Source organism: Plectropomus leopardus, chromosome 21 (genome assembly GCF_026936395.1).
Source record: "Plectropomus leopardus strain MGB_pleo_1.0 chromosome 21, ASM2693639v1, whole genome shotgun sequence".
NCBI lineage: Eukaryota > Metazoa > Chordata > Actinopteri > Perciformes > Serranidae > Plectropomus > Plectropomus leopardus.
In genome coordinates, this window is record NC_142196.1 from 25,993,014 (window position 1) to 26,013,337 (window position 20,324).

Below are 20,324 nucleotides of genomic sequence, written 5' to 3' on the forward strand. Positions count from 1 at the left end.
GGTGGAAACCAACCCTCAGCAGAATAAAGTGATTAATATCTAAGGTCAAGCAGCCTTTAATTAAGTCGGCTATGAGTGAACAAGCCTAATGTGGCAGGGATACATAAGTGAGCATCAGTGTGCCGTCTAATACAGCGTATTTCATTAGTATTATTCATCACATTCATTAGGCCTATAGCCTCCCAGGAATCAAATCATCCCCACCGTAAACAAGCGAGGGGCCACATAACGGAGAACTGACCGTTACACTGGGACTCATCTGCCATCTTCTGGTTAGAAGACAGAACCACAGCCGAGGGCGAGAGCGCGGCGCCGTCAGTGCTGAGACTCTGGGTGTGATACTGCAGCACAACTTCACAGCAGACAACGTCTGAAAGATATTCAGGCTTTCACACAAATATGTACATTAAAAAGACACAAAACGATGAATGTGTGACTGAGTGTTAATCTGCAGCAGTCTGGTGAAGAAAAGACACTGATTAGCTTTTTATCAACATTTAAACACAATCAGTATTTTTAACTTGAAAGGCACTTTAATATTTGTTCAATAATATGTACATCTGTACAGACAAAGTAACATGTGCCACAACCACGCCCGCTCTTTCTCCACGGCAGCTGATTACATTTAAAATGGTGTATTTTAAACAAAAGAGCGTGAGACTCGGTACAAATTCAGGTGCTCAAACACAGTTCAGGTTCTCTGTGCTGAAGTGGTGCGCGTTAATGGACACTGAGTAACCAGTGCACCCAGCCAGAGGCGTGTTACCGTCTACAGGACGACCTGAAATGAGCCTACCCGTGTCCAACACACTGGACATCAGGACACTGACCTCTTTCTCAACACAGGCGAGACTTAAACTTTAACACACAAAAGCACTCCTATCGAACATAAATAAAAAATATGACATAAATTAAAGTCTAAAAGTAAATTAAAAAAAGTCATGCAAAGATAAAGTTTTGATAATCAGTACTTTTCATACTTTCAAGTTCAATTTGATTCCTGAACCTCCCAGTGCTCACTCACACACTGGTTTGACCTGGGTTCATCTCACCAGTGTCTAAAAGTGGAAACAAACTGGGTGAGTGGTACTAATATTTAGACAAAAAGCATCATGTGTGCCCACAGCAGCCCTGTAGACTCAAGAATAACACAGATGTATGGAAAAAAAGAAAGAAAGAAAATCATGGCAGAACGTCCTGTACAGCGAGGAAACGTCAAACACACACAAACGGCAGGAAAAGAGGAGCCATCAGCAAAACAAGGCTAAATCAAAACCAGGCTCTCAGGAAACTCATCTCAACTACAAACCAAGAAATAAACCTAAAGCTGCAGAACAACATTTACAGATTCTCTCAAGCTCTCGCACTAAAAACTGAAAAGTTAACATCCTGCAGTCCACACCGGCCCGGCCCGTCCTGAACCAGCCGGACTTCCTCCCTCCCGCTGCACGCTGCCTGCTGTTTCTATGAAAGCTTCAGTTTAAAAATCCAGACCTAAACTCAGTAGATTTCTGATGCTTAATGTAGAATGATACTCACAGATAATTCCTGAGTAAATCTGCAGCTGGTTTGTGTTTTCGGACGGCACAGTAATACATTTTTAGCTTATATGACACCATGAGGACAGAAAGTCTTTTTTTTTTCTCCACCCGATATGATCACCGTTGCAACAGCGCCGGTTCGGACGCTTGGCCTGGAAACGCCGGGACGTGCTCTGCCCCTGAGGAGGCGAGGTCTGCGGGCGCCACCGGCTCATTGGACGATGCTCTCTGGCAGATCTCGGCATAACTCGGCTTCTTGGACTCCTGATAACCAGAGCACGAGGTGAGGTCACACCGATTCTCTCCAACACATTAAAAACTGTTAAACAGTGCTCATCAGACTTCATCTAATATCTCATATGATCATCTAATGATCTCTGTAAATATTTAACGTTCCTCTCCATCTTAAATCAACACGGTCAGAAGAGAGTTTTTACACATTAATCTATAATATTTACTATCAATCAGTCTCTGGCTAAGCACCAAAACCAAAAAGCATGTTGAGTTTACAAGATAACACTGGTATCATTTAAAATGTGGCCCATTATTAATGTCCATAAAGACTCCTCCATAAGGTCAGAGGTCCATAATAACACCATCAGAGTGCACCAACGTGAACACAAGTCTGCACTGAGTCTGGAAGGATCTCCCCTGAAATTTTACATGGAGTTTTTATACTTTGTTGGACCATAGATCATCTCTGAGCACACCAAAAAAATCATATAAATCTTATTATTATAACCATTTTTGTTAAATATTATTATCATTATCATAATTATTGGGCTGACTGATGCAATTTTATATAAAATCTATGTTTACTACTCACAAATAATGCTGTTCAGGATGATTTTACTGGCATTGTGAATGATAGTAAAAAGTTTAAATTACATCAGCAATAAACTGCATTACAAGGATGAAACTTACAAGCAACCTGGATTTTTGATGGATTCATTTTGGGCAGAGCGTCCAATGAAACGCTATACAGTGACGCACCAGTCGGACACTCGCTTACTGATAGGAAACGGTGTAAACTAAAATCTGCTTTTTTTAAACTGATAAAAGAACAGGAGAGAATTCCACATGGTAAAGTAGTCAGACTGCTGCTGAAGTCTTACTGTGACTGCTTCCTGTGTAAACTGAGCTGGTTTGGCCTCGCTGGTCGTCTCCGAGCGTTCCTTCACATCCCTGCAGAGAGCAGCACAACAAACTCACTACACACAGCTCTGAACACAGCTGGCACCATGACAACTGCAGAAATGATAAAAGGCCACATATGAAACATCTGACAGGCCAGGCAGGCCAGAGAAAATAACCGCTGAAGCTCGTGCTGCGGATCTGATCATGTTATCAGTAAAAGGAACCATGAAGGATGTAAATAAAGAGAATTTAAACTGATGCAGAGTGTAGTGCAGACAGAAATCACGATCCAGCTGCGTCCCAGAGATACCTACTGCTCTACGATTGGCTGAAGATCTTGTGACACTGTTGGCACTGATGCACACGGGCTGCTGCTTTTCACTGGAATCTGTGATCAACAAAAGACGAGACAGACGTCAAGGTTTTACGCCGTCTGGGCTTAGAGCATGAGAAGATTGTGTGTGTGTGTGTGTGTGTGTGTGTGTGTGTGTGTGTGTGTGTGTGTGTGTGTGTGTGTGTGTGTGTGTGTGTGTGTGTGTGTGTGTGTGTGTGTGTGTCAGACAGAGACTTGGTCACCTTGGCGTCGCCGTTCGCTGCAGGTGTCGTTGCTATGGCAGTGTTTGCTGGAGGAAGAGGAGGGAAGCTCGTCAGGCCGAGCTCAGGAGGAGACGGCTGGCGAGGAGGCGACTGACTTGGTGCGTTCTACACAAACACACACAGTCAATACGCACACACACACACACAACACCGGGTACTTTGCAAACACTGTTAACTCTGCGCACTTACACGATTGCTTCCAGCGGATTTGTCCCATGACCTCGGGGCCCCTCTCCTCCCCTGGACGAAGGTCCCTCTCCTTCAGAGACACAGCGGAGCAGTGATGTGACTGCAGCTCAGAGTCAAAGCTGAGTGTGTGTGTGTTTGTGTGTGTGTGTGTTGTTATGATGGATCGGTGCTGCCTCTCACAGCAAACCTTCACTGTCATTAACAGAGAATAACAGAGACACTCCACCGCTTTAAATCACTCTCTACATTGCTGTAGCCTTGGCTGTTACTACGGCAACGTCTCGATGATTATGTTTAATTCAGGCATAAATCCCCAAATGCACCTGCTGTCACTTTTACTGTCTTTATCATTTGACTGTCTTTAGCTGTCTCTGCAGTTTTATGATTTGTTGGTTTCACTCTGTTCTTGTTGATTTTCCGTTTGTGTGCCAACATTTTCATTCACTTGTTTTCCAGATGAAACGTGTCGATGATCGATGATCGCTTTGAAGCTGATGGTCTAATTCATTTTTTTTTGTTCGTGTGTTGGGATATTGTTTATTGGTTTCATGACTGTGGTCACTGGGAGAGCTGGGTCACATGGTCATCGAAACAGTACTTTTTTGACCTTTTTTTTGCACCATGTCAGCACTTCTACTTCTACGGTGTGTTTCCTCTTTTCTCTCATCCTTCAAAGACTAAACAGCCAAACTGAGACTCAAGTCTAAACTCCTAAAAACTGACTTGACTTTTCTTTACCTTCCCCTTTCAGAAGTGGGCGACAAAATTTGCTTGTTGGGCTCCGTCCTTCCACCTCTGCTGGGACGGCGCGTGTTTCCCCGCGACCGCCCTCGCCCCGGCCTCACGGGAGACGAGGAGCGCTCCAACGGTGCTTGATCTGACGGGTGCGAGGAGTCATTCTGATTGGACTGCCAGCGGTCTCCACCATTTGACCACCTCGAGCCTCTCCTGGAAAAATCAGAAATGCCACTGAGTGCATACTTAAACAGTCATTAACAGTATGATGACAAAAAAGGCACACCTAATAATTTAGTTCAAAGGTTTCTTTTTTAAATAATTATTAACTTGATGAGCAGTTACCTCGGCCTGTGCGGGTTGTGAGGTTTGAAACTGGAGAATCCATTCATGAAGTCATTCATTAATGTTTGATGCTGCTGACAGAAACAGCAGATAAGTCACACTGATCATGAGCCAACACAAGATAACACATATTCAATGAGCCATTACCGGCAACAGAGGGCGGGTTCCAGTTAACCCTCAGACTGTGCAAACTGAAATTGCAAATATAAAATACGCCTAATGGAAACACGTCAACTGGGGAAAAAAAGCCCATTTAAAAGGTTTTTATGTTTTATGTTTATGTGGTATTTCAAAGAAGCCATATTTGGTAAAACTACAATGGAAAAAGACTCACCTCAGCACAATCTGGGAATCCCGCCCCGGCTGAAGCCCACACCTCGGTGGTGAAGTCGTACAGCTGCTGGGAGGGGCAGGGCTGCTGGTAGGTGCTCGAGGGGAAGTACGAGCCATAATGATTGCCACACTGGTCCATCTGGGCGGGTCTGTAGCCATTTTTTGGGGCAAACGAGGTGACTGCCATGGTTTTAGCCTTTATCCTCACCATTATTGGCTTCCCCTGAAACTCACGCACCTCCTCTCTGAGGTACTTGTAGGCCTAAAGACGTCACAGAGACGGTTACACATGAGTTACACAGTCTGCCACCTGTTTCATAGTCTTCTTCTTACACTGCAGTCTACTGCGATGGAAATATCTAAAGCACTTGCATCAAACGCATCGCTTCAGTGATTAGAAACAATAAGATAACAATGTATTTCACCTGTTGTGCCTCGGCTTCAGATTTGAAGGTGATGAACCAGTTATCGTTGCTCACGAACTCACAGCTCAAGAACTTTGGAAGGTTTTCCCCGTTAAAGAGAGCCTCCACCTCCTGCAGCGCAAACGGGAAGTTAAACACAGTGAAACTGTCACAAACTGACTTTTAAAACACACATTTCACAGAGAGCAGAGCACAGCAGAGGAGGACTCTTGCCTCTTTAGGTGTGGTTATGGGGATCTCGCGCAGGATGACGACACATCGACTCTGACAGGGTCGGACCTTCAGTCCACATGGAGCCACCTGGACCAGCGGCAGGGCTGCGAGAGAGGCCAAAGTCTTAGTACTAAATTTATCACTCTTCACTTTTTCTTGAATTATTTGATGACATTTGGTTTATGGTAAAAAAAAAAAAAAACAAAACTCCCCAAATCAAAACCTACACAATAATTTCTATCAAACACACGTAGAGAAATAAACACTAACATTTCAAAATGTCGGAGATGAGGTCCAGGTCTGTGCTCAGACTCTTGATCTTGTCGAGGCTGGCCAGGGTTGCGATGGGAACGTACTGGTCGCTGTCCATCTGAGAGTTGAGGTACAGGTCGTTGCCAAGGTGCTCCCTGTGGGGGGACAGAAGAGTCAATGAGAGCAAACTCTGTCCAGGAGAGACAAGTTGGACAAAACACCACAAACAAATCTGATTAATTAACTGAAAGATGAGGAAAGGCTTTATCTAAACACAATGACATCTAGAATAACTAAGAAAGCATCAAACCAAATTCTGTATTTTTTACTGTTTAATCAGAGCACTGACTTACAGTCTACAGTTTTTATGCTTAAACAACATGTTATTCTAACCAGTCAGTGATCACATTAATATCTGATGGCAAGACGTCTTCAAGAGAACCAAGATGATGAGTTGTGAGTTGTTACCTGGTTAGGCAGGACTCCAAAATTGTCCTCAGCTCTTCTCTGGTCTCATCTGAAATCAAAGGAAGCCATTACCACATCCGACAAAATCAACGTTTAAAAAAAACTCTGCAAAGTTTTATGGTGGTAAAGCATAAATACAGTTATTATAAACTGAGTTAAAACCTCTGGACATGTGGCTTCAAATAGAAAGAATGCACATATTATATCAACGCTGAGCGTCTCATTAAGTATCTACAAAGACCAGAGTGAACCAAATGCTGCCAAATATTAGAAAACCGAGCTGAAAGCAGCTCATTTTGAGGATAACAGCATTTATACAGCCGTGGAGCAAAGCACAGTCAGCGTGGTGCAGCTCTGTCTGTTCAGCCCTTTGACTCATCGCTGCTCTGGATAACTGAACGCTTCGTTCCAACAGCGCTCCGAATTTTTCAAACAGTCCAGTTTGTGCCAGAGTGACTCCGACATTCAGAGTGAGAGTTTGTGAACGCACCCCATTTAAAGGAGCGTTGAGAGAATTCAGTTCGGCATGTTAAATTAGTATCAGCTGACACCTGACTTAGAGGTTTTGATTGGCTTTGTCACTATTACTTGATACGGATCGGGGATAAACACACCCAAAATCAACCCAGCTTCAGGAAACTGAAAAAACTAAAATGACAAGACTTGAAATTTTGATTGTGGTTAATGTCTGATCATTTTTATGCTTTTCATCATGCAGACCCTAAATTACAAGAAAGAAATTATCAGAAGTTTTTGGTGGTTTGGATTCCCAGAGGCTTTAAAGTGATACCTGTAACAGGTGGGTTAATGGGCTCTCCATTAGTAACGGGAGCTTCAGCAGTCAGCAGCTGGTACTCTAACGTGCTGGGATCTGCCTCAACCACGGCCTCAGCCAGGCCGACGTTCCCCAGCTGGAAGTCCGGCACGTATCCTAAAAACCAACCCGACATCATCTCACCACCAGAGCACAACTTGATTCATATGCAGACAATAACATTTATTCAGCAATGCTGTTTGCCGATAGAATAAATTACAAACTCGACAGAAAATCGCCTGGAAGGGAGAACAATAATAATCTGATGAAGTTTCACATTTCTTTCTGGGGTCCAGTCTCTCAGGGACTGCAGCCTACCTTCCTGACTGGTCAGGTCGTCGGTGAACTGCAGCCATGGCTGCTGAGCCTGAAGGTAGGTGGAGCCGGGGACGTCCAAGTTAAAGTTCTGATTGGTCCATACCTGAGCGTCCGGGTTAAGGCTAGGGGCAGCAGCCGGTGCCTGAAACAAAAGGCCACAATATTAACCTTACAGGAATCATTCAGTCAGATGTATCAATAAGAATCTTTTCAAAAACGTTTTTTTGGCTTTTGCCTTCATTGTATAGGACAGCTTGAGTGTGAAAGGGGGGGTGATCTGCAGCAGAGGACTGTGGGTGGGAATCAAACCGAATCGAACGGCAGACAATAGCTTTTGTGTACAGGTGTGTCACATCAACAACAGACAGAAAATGTTCTCTCGTGACTCAACCCGAAAACCAAAACTGAAATTAAAGGTACTGAACAAAATCCAAAGAATGAAAGGCTTTGTACTCTCATTCAAAGCTACAACGAAAACATGAAAGAAAACAAGTGTCACTGATTTTCTCTCAGATCTGAATCAGCTGATTCAACTCCGCACTTTATCCACCTGTTTCAGTTTCATCTACAGCAGCCTCTTCAGAAAACAGATTCTGAATCTGAGTTTTTTACAACTTTTATATCAAAGTTGTTTTACCACAGGTCTGTGCAGCCACATTATTCCTGTTTTTTCATTTTCTATCTCATTCTTGCAAAACGGTGACTGAGTATGAAGGCCGTCTGTGTGAACAACGACTCGTTATGTAACAGTGAAAAGTGGTGTTTAGACTCTGCCTGCTGCAGTGTGGGAGCTGATCTTTGGAGCTGACCTGCTCACTGCGCCCAGACGAGTCTTTCTTTCCCTGACACAATCACATTAAAAAGCTTTTTTTTTTAACTTCGGGGATAAAGCATCACACCGAGCGCTGAACCCGGCTGTCTCTCATGTTGAGTGAACACTTACAGACGGGGTGCAGTCTGTGTGCCAGTCCCACACGCAGGGTCCCTGAGGCATCACAGTGCTGTAGGGGTAAGCTCCCAGCAGAGCCATCGACGGCTGCAGCTCCGAGACCAAGGCCGGGATCTGCTCCGTGTCGCCTGCGCCCGTCTTGCTCTCGCCCTGGTTGGGCTCGTCGACAGACGCGCCCTGGGCCCAGCCCCTGCAGGTCTCCTCCAGACCCAGCTTGATCCAGGGGTGGGGATAGAGGCGGCAGACGGAGGAGTCGGCGTCCTCTCCCAGCAGCTCGGACACCATCTCCCTCATCCCTCCTTCTCTCTCTCCCTCCTCAGCGGTCGCCGGCGGCTCCTGACCCAGGAGGTGAATCTCGTAGGACGGAGTTGAGGCGTAAACATCAATCTGATTTGGGTCCACTGAGATCAGGGATTGGTCCTCCTTGGAGTCCAAACTTGAGGCTTTCTCGTCCGGGCAGCTGAAGTCGTTAGGAATCACATCACAGATGCTGGTATCAGCACGGACCTCAGTGCTCTGGGACGGCACCTCAGTGGCTAAAATTTTGGGAGTTTCTTGACGAATATCAATGTCAAAGGCAGACGTCATCTCGTTAGTTTCCTCTGGCTCACTTGATGAACCTCCAGGTTGAGGTAAACAGTCAGCAGTGTCATGCTGCAGGCTGAGGTGGACCTCAGGGCTCACGCAGTCAGAGGAGACACTGGAGGTTAATAATTCTGGAGGCTGAGAGACGGGCTCAGAGACAAGCTCAGAGACAAGCTCAGAGACAAGCTCAGAGACAAGCTCAGAGACAGGTTCAGAGACAAGCTCAGAGACAAGCTCAGAGACAGGTTCAGAGACAGGCTCAGAGACAGGCTCAGAGACAGGCTCAGAGACAGGCTCAGAGACAAGCTCAGAGACAGGCTCAGAGACGGGTTCAGAGACAGGTTCAGAGACAAGCTCAGAGACAAGCTCAGAGACAGGCTCAGAGACGGGCTCAGAGACGGGCTCAGAGACAAGCTCAGAGACAGGTTCAGAGACAAGCTCAGAGACAAGCTCAGAGACAGGCTCAGAGACAGTTTGAGGAGTTAGGGGGTGCTGTTCCTCTGTATCTGCAGATTTATGTTTGACTGGAGGATCAATCGGAGTCCCTTGTGCAGCTGTTGTCTCTTCTGTTTCCTCACATGCATGAATAAAGAGTCTCTCTGGTGGACTAAGTTGGATTAGTCTGCATTCACTCTCAGCAGAATCAGTCTCTGGACATAAACTGCGCTCGCCCTCCTCAGGAGATGTGCAGGGAGACGAAGAAGAGGGAGGTGGAGTGGAGGAAGCAGGAGGTGGCTGTGTGAGAGAGCCGAAGCTCGAGTCTTCAGCGCTGCTCTCGGGGTCCTCGGGGCCGAGAAGAGCGACGCTCGTGTTCACAGCCATCGAGTCGTCACAGCTGTCTGACAACAGGTCCCCGTCACTCGTCTGCAGGTGAGAGGCGTCCTGGGCTGTTTCAGCATCTGCAGCGTCACTTCTCTCAACATGACTGCTGTTCTGACAGATTTCTGGTTTTGTTTTTTCAACAGTCTGTCTGTCATCGCCGCTCGTGAGGACATTGTGAAAAGGCTCGGCTGACACAGAGCTGTCAAGCTGCTTGTCACCGCCATCAAACCTGGCGGCACTGTGCTCAGACACACTGAAGACAGTTTCAACAACGTGACTAGGAGGCAAACTGCTGCTCAATTCAAACGCCGGATCGTCTGAAGTGACATCTAATTTGTCGGACGTGATGGAGTCACACTGGTGAGATGTGGTTTTTAAGTCTGAGGGAGGTGTGTGATCGGTGTGGTAGAAAGCGGTCAGCTCTGTGGGCAGCGATGACACAGCTGAGATGGTAGAAAATGAGGACACTTGGGTGAGAGTCGTGTCTGCTGTGCCACTGTAGCCCACGTCGTCCTCCTCACTGCGGCCTCTGCAGATACTCACAGGGACAGCCTCGCTCTGCAGGGACACCTCATCCTTCTCAATGTGTCCTCCAGACTCAGGGAAAACAAACTCCTCCCAACGCAGCGGTTGGAGGGCGAGGTCAGGCTTCAGAGGACTGGGGGGGGAAGAATCCTTGTCTACAGTTTCAGCCGCTGGTTGTGAACTCTGGATGTTCGGCTCTGTTAACCGCTCAGAGTTTTCAGGGCCAACAGCCAGAAGATTTAAGCTGCTCTGATCTGATTCTTCCTCCTGGGAATCAAACACTGTTTCTTTTGTGGTGCTGAGGACCTGCTCTGCAGCTCTGCTCCTCAAACACTCGCTCTCCTCCGCTGAACACACACTCTGCTCCACTGAACACACACTCTGCTCCACTGAACACACACTCTCCTCTGATCCCCTCACTGTCTCATCCTCCACAGGTTCACTCTCCTCCACACATGCACTTTTATCTGCCTGTGACGTCATCATCATGTCATCCCTGGATTCCCGTGTGTCCTCTGCAGCTGTCTGACAGTTCAGATCTTCAGGTTTGTCTGGCGTGGACACCTGAGGCTCCTCGCTGTTTATTGGATTGTGTGACGGGGGCAGCGGGTCACACGGAGGGTCAACCGGCCGTGGAGATGCAGGAGGATGAGGGAAGGCGGTCTGCTGTGCTGACACCGAACTGTCTGAGTGAGTCTGCGGCAGGATGGCGGAGGACGGCTCTGCAGCTGGTGACTGCACCGACGCTGGATCCTCATCATGTGACTGGTTGGTCATTTCAGATTCTGTCACATACACCTGCGGACAGACCGTGGATGCCTGTGTGTGTGACTGGCTGGGGGTCGGGGACTCCGCCGTGCAGGGCGCAGCAGCTGTTTCTGCCTCAGCTGTGCGCAGTGAGTGTGCCGCTCCAGCTGTTTGGGAGTGGCTGTGGTCATGTTCAAGGTCATCGGCGTCAATGGGACAAATGCTGTAGAAGCTCCGGGTTCTTGTTTCGAAGCCTTGGCACAGCGTTGTCGTGACGTCACAGGATTCCTCGCCTTCCTCCTCCTCAGCTTTGAGGGAACCCTGTGCTGACGCCTGACACTCGCTGACCAGCGGCGGCGGCTGGACATGTGACACCTCACTCACTGTGATGTTGCCCTGGCAGTTAGAGGGGTGGAACCTGGCGGGAGGGGACCAGCTATTTCTCTGCGTGTGCTTCAGCCCGTCTGGGGGCTGACTGAACCACAAAGCCCTGCGTGTGGCATTCTCCAAAATCTTCTGCTTAGCAGGACTCCGTGTGGGCACCTCCATATACGGAGCCGGTCCACAGCTGGGCCTCGCAGTATGTGTCATGGCAGCCTCTGTGTCCGTGTTTGCATGTGTGTTTGTGCTGGCCGTGTTAATAATAGCCCCCTGCTCCTCGTGAGAACCGCCTGGTTCAAGATCCCTCTCAGTCCGCGTGGTGCTGTCCCCGGTGACCACGGGCGCCTCTGCCCGGACTTCATCGTCCAGCTCTGGATGCTGTTCCTCATCTCTGAGTGCCCTCCTGTGGGCCGGTCTCTCCGCCACACAAGTGTCCTCTTCGACCAGGCACACATGCTGAGCTACAGCCGCAGCGTGTTGCCTGACCTGCTCCGTCACCTCACTGAGCCCATCGTGGAGCTGGGGCTGCTGTATCAGACTGCTCCTCTCATTTTGCAGGCCGGGGCTGACCTCCTTACTAAAGCAGCACCCCATCTTCTCCGGCCTAAAGTGGGAATAAAACACAAGACTGCTATGGCCACACACACTCGGAGCCAACACAACACGAGACAAAAATCATGAGCAGCTCCTCACGATGGCTCAGCCACATGCAGAAAGAGAAAAGACCCTCTGCTCCCCCCTGCTTCGCCCCTTCCCTCCCAGTTTTCCCCTCCCCTGCCCAGAATAGCAAATGTGAAGGAGCTCACATGTCCCTGCCACTCAGCAGAGGGCTGCACACCACTTTGTGTGTGTGTGTGTGTGTGTGTGTGTGTGAATGTATGTGGGAGCCCTAGTTAGGCTACAGTTTGAGAGAGGTCAACACATGGCCCAGCGGCCACCAATCAGAGAGCAGTAATGCAGCACGTCCCGCCTCTTCTCCCTCCCCAAAACTCCCCCCTCTTCCTCTCTCCCATCCCACCATTCACTTGTCTTTCCCTCCCACTGATACCTTTCCCTTCAACTTACATCAGTTCTGCTGTTTCCTCCCCCCTCCCAAACTCCTCCTGCCTACCTCACAAGGCCACTAACCCCCCAAACATACATGAAATAAACTTATATTTATTTACTTCACAGATTTTGTGATTCTCTCATTTTCCAGGCTGAAATCTGACAACGGAGTTAAGTCCAAAGAAGCTTGTGTATCTGGTGAAGTGATACACAAGTCTTGGCCCGCGGGCAAAATTGGCTCCTGATAAGGTGACGGGTACTCTAAAATCCTACAAACATCTTGAAATGTCAGAAAATCCTAGAAACTTGGTGCTGCTGCAACTGGCCCCTGGCCTGCTGTCCTTTCACTGAGGTGGCCCCGAAATCAGTGCAGGCTGAAGCTGAAGTTGCTCTGGTGACTGTGACTGGACTACTGAAGCGTGTGTGTGTAGGAGTATGTTTGTGTGCAAGTATTAATATTACAGTACCTGGTAGTAGGAGTAGTAGCAGTAGTATCCAGGATCCAGCGCTCCGAGCATTAACGGCACCTGTAGATGAGCTGGACACAGTGGATTCTGGTCTGACGTCATGTGACTCGGGCTGGAGGGCAACTCAAGGGGACGAGTGCTGCCGCTGTCGATGGTCACCACGGAGACTGTGAAGAGAAGGAAATGAGTCACAACACCAGCTGGCGTGATGGAAACACTGCGACAACAAGCTTACCCAATCTGGACTAAAAGTGGTAAATACTGCAGACCGAACTGCTGCGAAGGAAACAGCAGAGTGATAATTTTACACCTGTGTGATGAGCAGACAAGTTCAACTCTGTTAATCACGACTATTTTCTGTATTCATTCAAACTTCTATTAGTTAATCATTTGCTATATAAATGCCAAAGTTCAGTAAGACAGCAATCACACTTCACCAAAGCAGAAAATTAATGTTTTATTTAGCCTGACAAACCGCAGAGTAATAAAAAATAAATGAATCAACAAGCTAATAAATTCAAAGCGAGCAGTTCACATAAGTAAACTTTAAACGGTGTTTTGGGGGTAGTTTAGCTTGTTGGACGATTTAAGAGATTGAGCATTGATTTTTCTGTTCAGAATAACTTTAATACAATTCCAATACCATCTATTAGACCTCAGTGAAAGTAGAAAATCATATCAATGTATATTCTTATAGCCTGATTTTGAAAAGTGCATTTTGTGTGCAGAGTGGTATTAGTGTGAGTATTTGACACTGCACAAAAATAATCATTTATAAAAATCAGTGTTGCTGCTTATCATTGGCATATGCTAGGCTGTGATATTACTCAAAAATAATCTACTTTGCATGTAATATATTGAAAATAATGCATTTTTGTGTTTTTTCATCTAAAAACATTACGGCATCAAGACAAAAAAACAGGCATTTAAAGGCATTTAAAGGGCTAAAATTCTGAAAAAAAAATATGAATATTTGATATTTATAATCAGGGCTGATGTTGGCTAAAAAAAATAAACTCAACGAAAGTAGAAAATAATCACGCTGAGTGATATCAGTGTGTCAATAAAATATCAAATAAAAGGTTAACCCAAATATGGAAAAAATAAATCAAAACTGTGACATTGTTTGCTGTTTATTCAGTGTCTTTGTAGTAGAAATACAAAGTTATTCTCAACATGTTGAAGTAAAATTAATCAGACGCTTTTAATCTGTTATCTTTTCTAGCTTGCTTTGCCTTTATCGGATGTAATACACTCATTTCCATCGCTTCTCATCACATCACAGCGTGTCCAGGCTCGTTTTCTGGCTAAACGCATAAAAACGTAATAAACATTTTTCCTGACTGTTGACAAACTGATTTTAACGGCTAAATTCCCCCAAACATCCCGCTAACACGAAAAACGTTATAATCAAGCTACCAAAGTTGACTTTCTAAGAACTTTCGCACATTAAAAACGACAAAAGAGACTTTTTAAGTTAAACTATGCAGCTTAATGAAAACTAAAGCAGTTAAACAGAAAATAACGTCGGTCGCGTTTATTTTAACGACCCTTCAGGCGCCCCGGAGTAACGTTAGCTAAGTCGGTTGACGACTTGAATAAACCTTATAAAACCTCGTTATTTTTTAAGAAAACAAACTAAAAACGCTTCTGCAAATTGAAATCAAGTTAACCGGGCAGTTGACAATTTATACACCGGAAATCAGGCGACATTTCGGGCGAAAAGCGGCAGCTAAACACGCTAACCGTTAGCCACCTACCGTTAGCTTCTCAACGTCCACAGAAGGAACAGCGGCGTTAAAGAGGAGCTAACGGCTAAGCTAAAGCTAACGTAACGTGAAATAAATCCACGTTAAACGGTAAAAATCGGTCTGTGCGCGAGCTGACTTCAATAACCACGGTGCAGAAACTCACCTGTCACCTGTCCTCCTGCTGCGTTCAAGTCCTGCTTGATTTCTGTTATTTTTTGCGGTGCGTTTGCGGGACTTCCTCCTCGTTTGCGTCCATAAAAAAACGCCGTTACCGTGACTTTCCAGACCGGACACGCGCTCTGCTGTTGCTATGGAAACTGTGCGTTACAACTGTTTACACTGTAGATGTGAAAATTAACATTTTAACCCTTTAAAACCTGCAGCTGCGTGATTTCTCCCTAAAACATAAAAAAGGCAATGAGTAATTTAACTAGAAATTAGCCCAAATTAGCAAGAAATTAGTTAAATCTTAATCGAAATGACCAAAAACTAAATAAATAAAAGAACAAAAACAGGAAATGACTACAAATAATAATAAACAATAATTATTATTATTTTCTGAAACATAACTTTACATAAATAATTATATAAATTTAGGTTTCTTTATTTTTTTCCAACTCTTTTGATAATTTCCTAATGTTTCTCTCCCGTTTTCAAGCTAATCTTCAGGTCTTTTTTGTGCCTTTTTTCTTGTGTTTTTAATAGAAATCTAATGACTGTGTTTGTGAAAGGCATCTGAATGCAGCACAAGAAAACCGATGCTGATCCAGGTTTTTTAAGACTTTAATTACAGGATTTTTATTTTATTTCTACATTATTTTAGGAAGTCATGAGGCTACAGTGGCCACCAGGAAACCAAAATCATAAAAAAAAAAATTAATGATCGATTTTTCAGGGGTTTTTTATTCAGATACCTGTCAAGTATCTGTTTAAGTTCTTGTAGTAAATTTAGTGGAGTGCTTAAAACTACACACACACACACACGTATATGTACATAAGCACACCAGGGCTGATTCCTAAATTTTTAGAAATGCCAATGGGGCCACAGACACATCTCCCATGACCCACTGAAAATCCTAACCAAAATTCTTATTTTTCTTAATTATAAGGATTTTGCATTTTTTTAATTTAATGGTTTAATTTTATTTATTTTTTGGTTTAAGTTTAATGGTTTTAATAGCTGTTAATCTCAATCCTTTCCAAATAATTCTGAAATACACTACAAAAAACATTGTTTAAATAACATTTTATTAACTTAAAAGAAGTCAAATATTAAAAAAAAAGTCTAAAAATATACTTTTTAAAAAAAATATTTCATTGTTATTCTTAACTGCTGTTATACGTTTTCCAATGTAAAGGTTCAAAAGCTGTTTCAGAGTATTTCTTATGTTTTTTGGCTTAAAATAGTGAAATATATGTGGTGAAATTTTAACTTTAGTGTAAAAATACTTCACTCTGTTCAAAAAATGCCACCTTTTAATAGCAATGTGTTGAATGAAAATGTACGTTTTTGACTGCTGTCTCACAGGGCTCTTGGGATCATACATTTTGTGAAGACAGTTATTTTGTCAATCACAATGTATTAAAATATAAATGCAAAAAGTCTAAAAAAAAAAAAATACTTGCAAGACCTATAAAATAGCCATGTTAATTTTTAATTATAACAACCAAGTAGATAAATAAAACCCCAAAATTCCTGTTAAAAAAGTCCATCATGATGCTGCAGGACAAATAAATTCACTTTTAACCTCATAAACAATATAAAAATTTAATGAGAAAAAAACCTTTAAAATCCTTTTTAATAATGTGGAAACATTTGTTGGACCAATTTAATTTTTATTAGTAATCAACTTAAAACCGCGAGTTTATAATAATGGTAACAGTACATTAAACTTGAAAATTCCTTTTAAATTTGTGAAAAACTTAATTTTTATGAATCAACTTTAAAATGTGTTCATAAATACGGTTATTTAATATGTAACCATCATAATTATGAACATAAGTTTTTAAGTCGATTACTAATAAACTCGTACAACTTAATTAGTTCCAACCAAAAGAAACTCTGAATTAATATTTACCGAACTTCCATATTTATGAAGACACGTTTTAAATTAATTACTTATTAAATCAAGTTGTCCAAACACATTTTTTCACACTGTCCAGCATTTAGCATATGTTATTTTTATTTTGCACATAATTGTGAATGTTGGCGGGTAAACTGGTTTTAGGATGTGGGAATGACTGATCGTTTCAGAGCTGCAATTTTGCACAAATTTAAGATTTTTCGTGATGAGGTGGGATGTGGGAATAATGATGTTTGTAAAATTTTGATCAGATTTTGTCGTTAATTTATTTTAATTTATTAATTTGTTTCACCTACCTGCCCAGGGACCACCGGCGGAAAATACCAGCTTTGCTAAAACCTTTTAAAATGCATACTGTCTAAATAAAATTACATTATTTAAAAGGAATTTCAAAGTTTTACGGTAAATCTACAGAAGCTGGTTGGCTCACATATTCATCAAAAAGGGAGAGATGTTTTTCACATAATTTTTGGTATTTCCCCGTAACGAAGGAGTGAAATAACCTTCAGAAATCTTTGAGCATCACAAGATAAGAGTCACATGTACAGCTTCATAAATACAAAATAAAAAAACGTACAATGATCCGTTAGTTTCCGTCTCGGGACTGAAACTGCTCGCACAGTCACGAGGCCGAAATTGTGCACAATTAAGAGTCCCTGCTCCGAGGAGCTGGAGTGCTTTTGTCTGGTGATCAGAGCCCGGCGGAGAGGACGAATCCCCCAGCATGCTCTCTGACTCAACGCCACTCTGTGGAAGTGCTGGGAGCGAGCGGAGGCGGATCAGGAGTACAGGCTCCAGTAGATGGTGTTGAAGAGCAGGTAGGAGAGCGGGAACGCCAGCCGCGAGTACGAGTCGATCATGTAGCTGTTACTGACGAACAGGTTGACGTTCTCGCGGATGGACCGCTGCCGGCGGAGGCGGGTCCCCTCCGTGGGCCGGGCGTCGGGGACTTGGTCCGGCGTGGTGAGGGGGTCAGAGGTCAGCGTGGGTGCAACTCGGGAGAACGGAGTCAGCTCAATGTCGTTGTCGTGGAAACAGCCGTCAAAGGCCATCGCCTGGCTGGCGTTGAAGGTGGACGGGATCTGAAATATTTAGAGAATAAAGGTGATTTTTAACATTTCATAGTTTTATACTTTTATACTCTAAAACCTCCGAGATTTATCTTTACACACCCTCACCTTTATGTCTTGCAGCTGTATTTTATTTCTTTATTTTGAATGTTTTTTGTGTTCGTTTTTTTTTGTTTTGGGTTATTTACATGTGAGTATTTTTTTCCTCCCTCACCTGCCTGAAAAACAAAAGCAGGTCAAACTACAGGCCCTCTGTCTGACAACCTCCGTCTGCCCAAATTTATATACACGTCAGTTTTATACAATGTAGACTGTCAGTGGTTCCCAGCTGGTCCGGTCCAGGGTTCAGGGTTCATTACTTCAAGGTCAAACTGTCAATTTTAATTGGCAGAATGTAAAAAACACGTTGGCTTGGAGAATAAACAAATAAAAAATACTGCGAGAATAAACAGAAACAACACTTCAAAATAAAAGCGAGACCTGGAACCAATTACTTATAGAGAAATTGTGTCCAAATATTTACTTTAATATAAAACATGATTTTGGGTGACAGCCATGCAAGTGATATTCTGTGAATATATATATATATATATATATATATATATATATATATATATATATATATATATATATATATATTTTAAGTTATCTTCACTTTTTATGTCTTTGCACTTTAAGACTTTTTTCGATTTAATTAATTCAAAGACATTTGAATTAATGCCTTATTTTTAGACTGATTAATTTAACACCTTTTAAGACTAAATGTTTCCACCAATAAAAAATATTGGCTGTAATGTTCCTGTTTGGCCACTAGAGGGAGACACTAGGTTAAATATGTGATTTCCACCACGCGTCTCCTCCTGTTGTGTGTTTTGGTTGTAATTGTCCCTCTTTGCTCCCCCTCTGACCTTCCCCCTCTTCATCTTCCTCATCTCCTCCAGAGTGGTGCAGTAGTTCACCGCCGCGTATTCGATCACAGACAGGAACACAAACAGGAAGCTGGTCCACAGGTAGATGTCCACCGCTTTCACGTATGACACCTGGACAACAAAGAGACACGTCCACAAAGTCACACACAACTGATGGAGTCCTGTGCCGGGATTTGCACCTTTAACCGCATTCGGATCATTAAAATCCACAAAACAGACATAAAAATACACACAACACTTTGTTTTTACGTCACAAAAAATCTGTCCCGCTGCACCTGCAGCCTCCCGAACCGACACAAACACAGCTGTTACCTGAGGCATGGAGGAGGACACGCCCGGTGATGATGGTGGACATGGTGAGGACGGTGGTTATACCTGCAGGAGACAGAACGGAGGTTTTAAAAATCACAGCACGTCTGTGTTCAGCACGACCTCTGACCTCTGGAGGGTCCGCTCTAAGAGAACGCCTTCGAAAAAATACTTCAAGCTTTGTCTGAAGATCTGGCAGATAATGAAGCCAGCAATGAAAAAAGCACATAAAAACACTCAAATCTGTGCAAAAAATGCTTACAAATGTGATTTTTGCACAGATTTGAATGTGCAAAATGTGATTTTTCTCATTTTCCTCCTATGATACAGGGTGATTGTAATTATATGACTAGTAAATACTGAAAGACAAAAAAGTCTTTTTTCTGACAATCCTGATTTTTCTGAGTAATACCTATTATACTAATAACTTTAAAAAAAAATATTTTATTTTTTACATATTTGTATTTTGTTTCTATATTTTAAATTAATTTATATATTTATATTTATATTTAGAAAAACAGAAATAGATTTCACTCTCTTAAATCCTAAGATCATAATTTTATACTATTTTATTTATTTTGATAAGATTTTTTCAGTTGCACTGGATGAAAAGAAAAAGGGTTAAAATCAGAGTGGAAATGTTTTATGTTGTATGGATTCTTGTCTAAGTGAAAAAAATGATTCCTTTAACTTTCATTAACTGCAAATCAGAAAAACCTGCAAGTATTTGTTAACTTTTTTGGGACATTTGTGCTGAAAAGTGCTTTTTTTGAATCTAAAAATCACAATGCAGATTTGTTGTCCCATATTAATGTCATTTTAACGCTGTCTGTCCAAAAATTTAAAATATGCTCACAGACATTTTAAGGGTTTCATCATCCATAAACAGCTTTTCCCCACAAAGTAAATCCAAACATTTTAGGGTTCAGGCTTTTTCGTTCATGTTAATATGAATGTGGCGTTACCCAGAGAGACGCGAGCGGGGACGGCCCTCCTGTCGATCCAGAAGGACACCCAGGACAGGACGACCATCAGCATGGTGGGAAAGTACGTCTGCAGCATGAAGAAGAGGATGTGTCTCCGCAGGATGAAGTTAATGAACAGACGATTGTACCAACCTGACGCAGGAAGACGGGGAGAAACTGAGATTAAAAAATCGATGTGCTGCTAAAACAGCGTCCTCGCCGCTCGTTTCTGTCTCTGAGATTTGGGGTCAAAAAGGATGATGTTGGATGAACATTATCGTCTAAAACAGCATTTTTTTTTATTAGAAACACCCTAAAACACAACC

The 20,324-nt window shown here is 43.5% G+C and overlaps 2 protein-coding genes across 3 annotated transcripts in view; both read right to left on the reverse strand.

Annotated features, from left to right (window-relative positions):
* Nucleotides 1-511: 511 nt before the first annotated feature.
* LOC121960962 (uncharacterized) lies at nucleotides 512-13,046 on the reverse strand. 2 transcript variants are annotated; one of them, XM_042510867.2, is made up of 16 exons: nucleotides 12,891-13,046; nucleotides 8,311-11,980; nucleotides 7,368-7,509; nucleotides 7,026-7,166; nucleotides 6,236-6,284; nucleotides 5,786-5,922; nucleotides 5,516-5,619; nucleotides 5,303-5,413; nucleotides 4,879-5,139; nucleotides 4,545-4,615; nucleotides 4,203-4,412; nucleotides 3,465-3,534; nucleotides 3,255-3,380; nucleotides 2,993-3,066; nucleotides 2,657-2,726; nucleotides 512-1,805 (listed from the first exon to the last, which is right to left on the reverse strand). In XM_042510867.2, the coding sequence occupies exons 2-16, from the start codon at nucleotides 11,968-11,970 to the stop codon at nucleotides 1,659-1,661; spliced, it is 5,373 nt and encodes a 1,790-aa protein (XP_042366801.2). In that variant the 5' UTR covers nucleotides 11,971-11,980; nucleotides 12,891-13,046; the 3' UTR covers nucleotides 512-1,658. The 2 variants fall into 2 exon arrangements, with proteins under 2 accessions (XP_042366801.2, XP_087927721.1); XM_088071595.1 differs by having other exon boundaries at nucleotides 4,545-4,618.
* A 3,057-nt stretch (nucleotides 13,047-16,103) lies between these two features.
* The window catches only part of LOC121965561 (gamma-aminobutyric acid receptor subunit rho-3), a 33,362-nt gene continuing 29,141 nt past the window's right edge, over nucleotides 16,104-20,324 (reverse strand). Inside the window, 5 exon segments of the mRNA XM_088071622.1 lie at nucleotides 16,104-17,807; nucleotides 18,704-18,835; nucleotides 19,037-19,060; nucleotides 19,062-19,099; nucleotides 19,999-20,151. Of these exon segments, the coding sequence (XP_087927748.1) occupies nucleotides 17,505-17,807; nucleotides 18,704-18,835; nucleotides 19,037-19,060; nucleotides 19,062-19,099; nucleotides 19,999-20,151 (650 nt within the window). The 3' untranslated portion in view covers nucleotides 16,104-17,504.

Bases quoted from the DNA above. Each gene is read 5' to 3' on its own strand.
- LOC121960962 (XM_088071595.1), bottom strand. From the start codon at position 11,970: ATGGGGTGCTGCTTTAGTAAGGAGGTCAGCCCCGGCCTGCAAAATGAG. The intron at 7,167-7,367 runs GTAGGCTGCAGT...GTTGGTTTTTAG, and splicing joins CGACCTGACCAGTCAGGAAG to GATACGTGCCGGACTTCCAG. The intron at 2,727-2,992 runs GTAGGTATCTCT...TGCTCTCTGCAG, and splicing joins CTTCAGCCAATCGTAGAGCA to GGATGTGAAGGAACGCTCGG.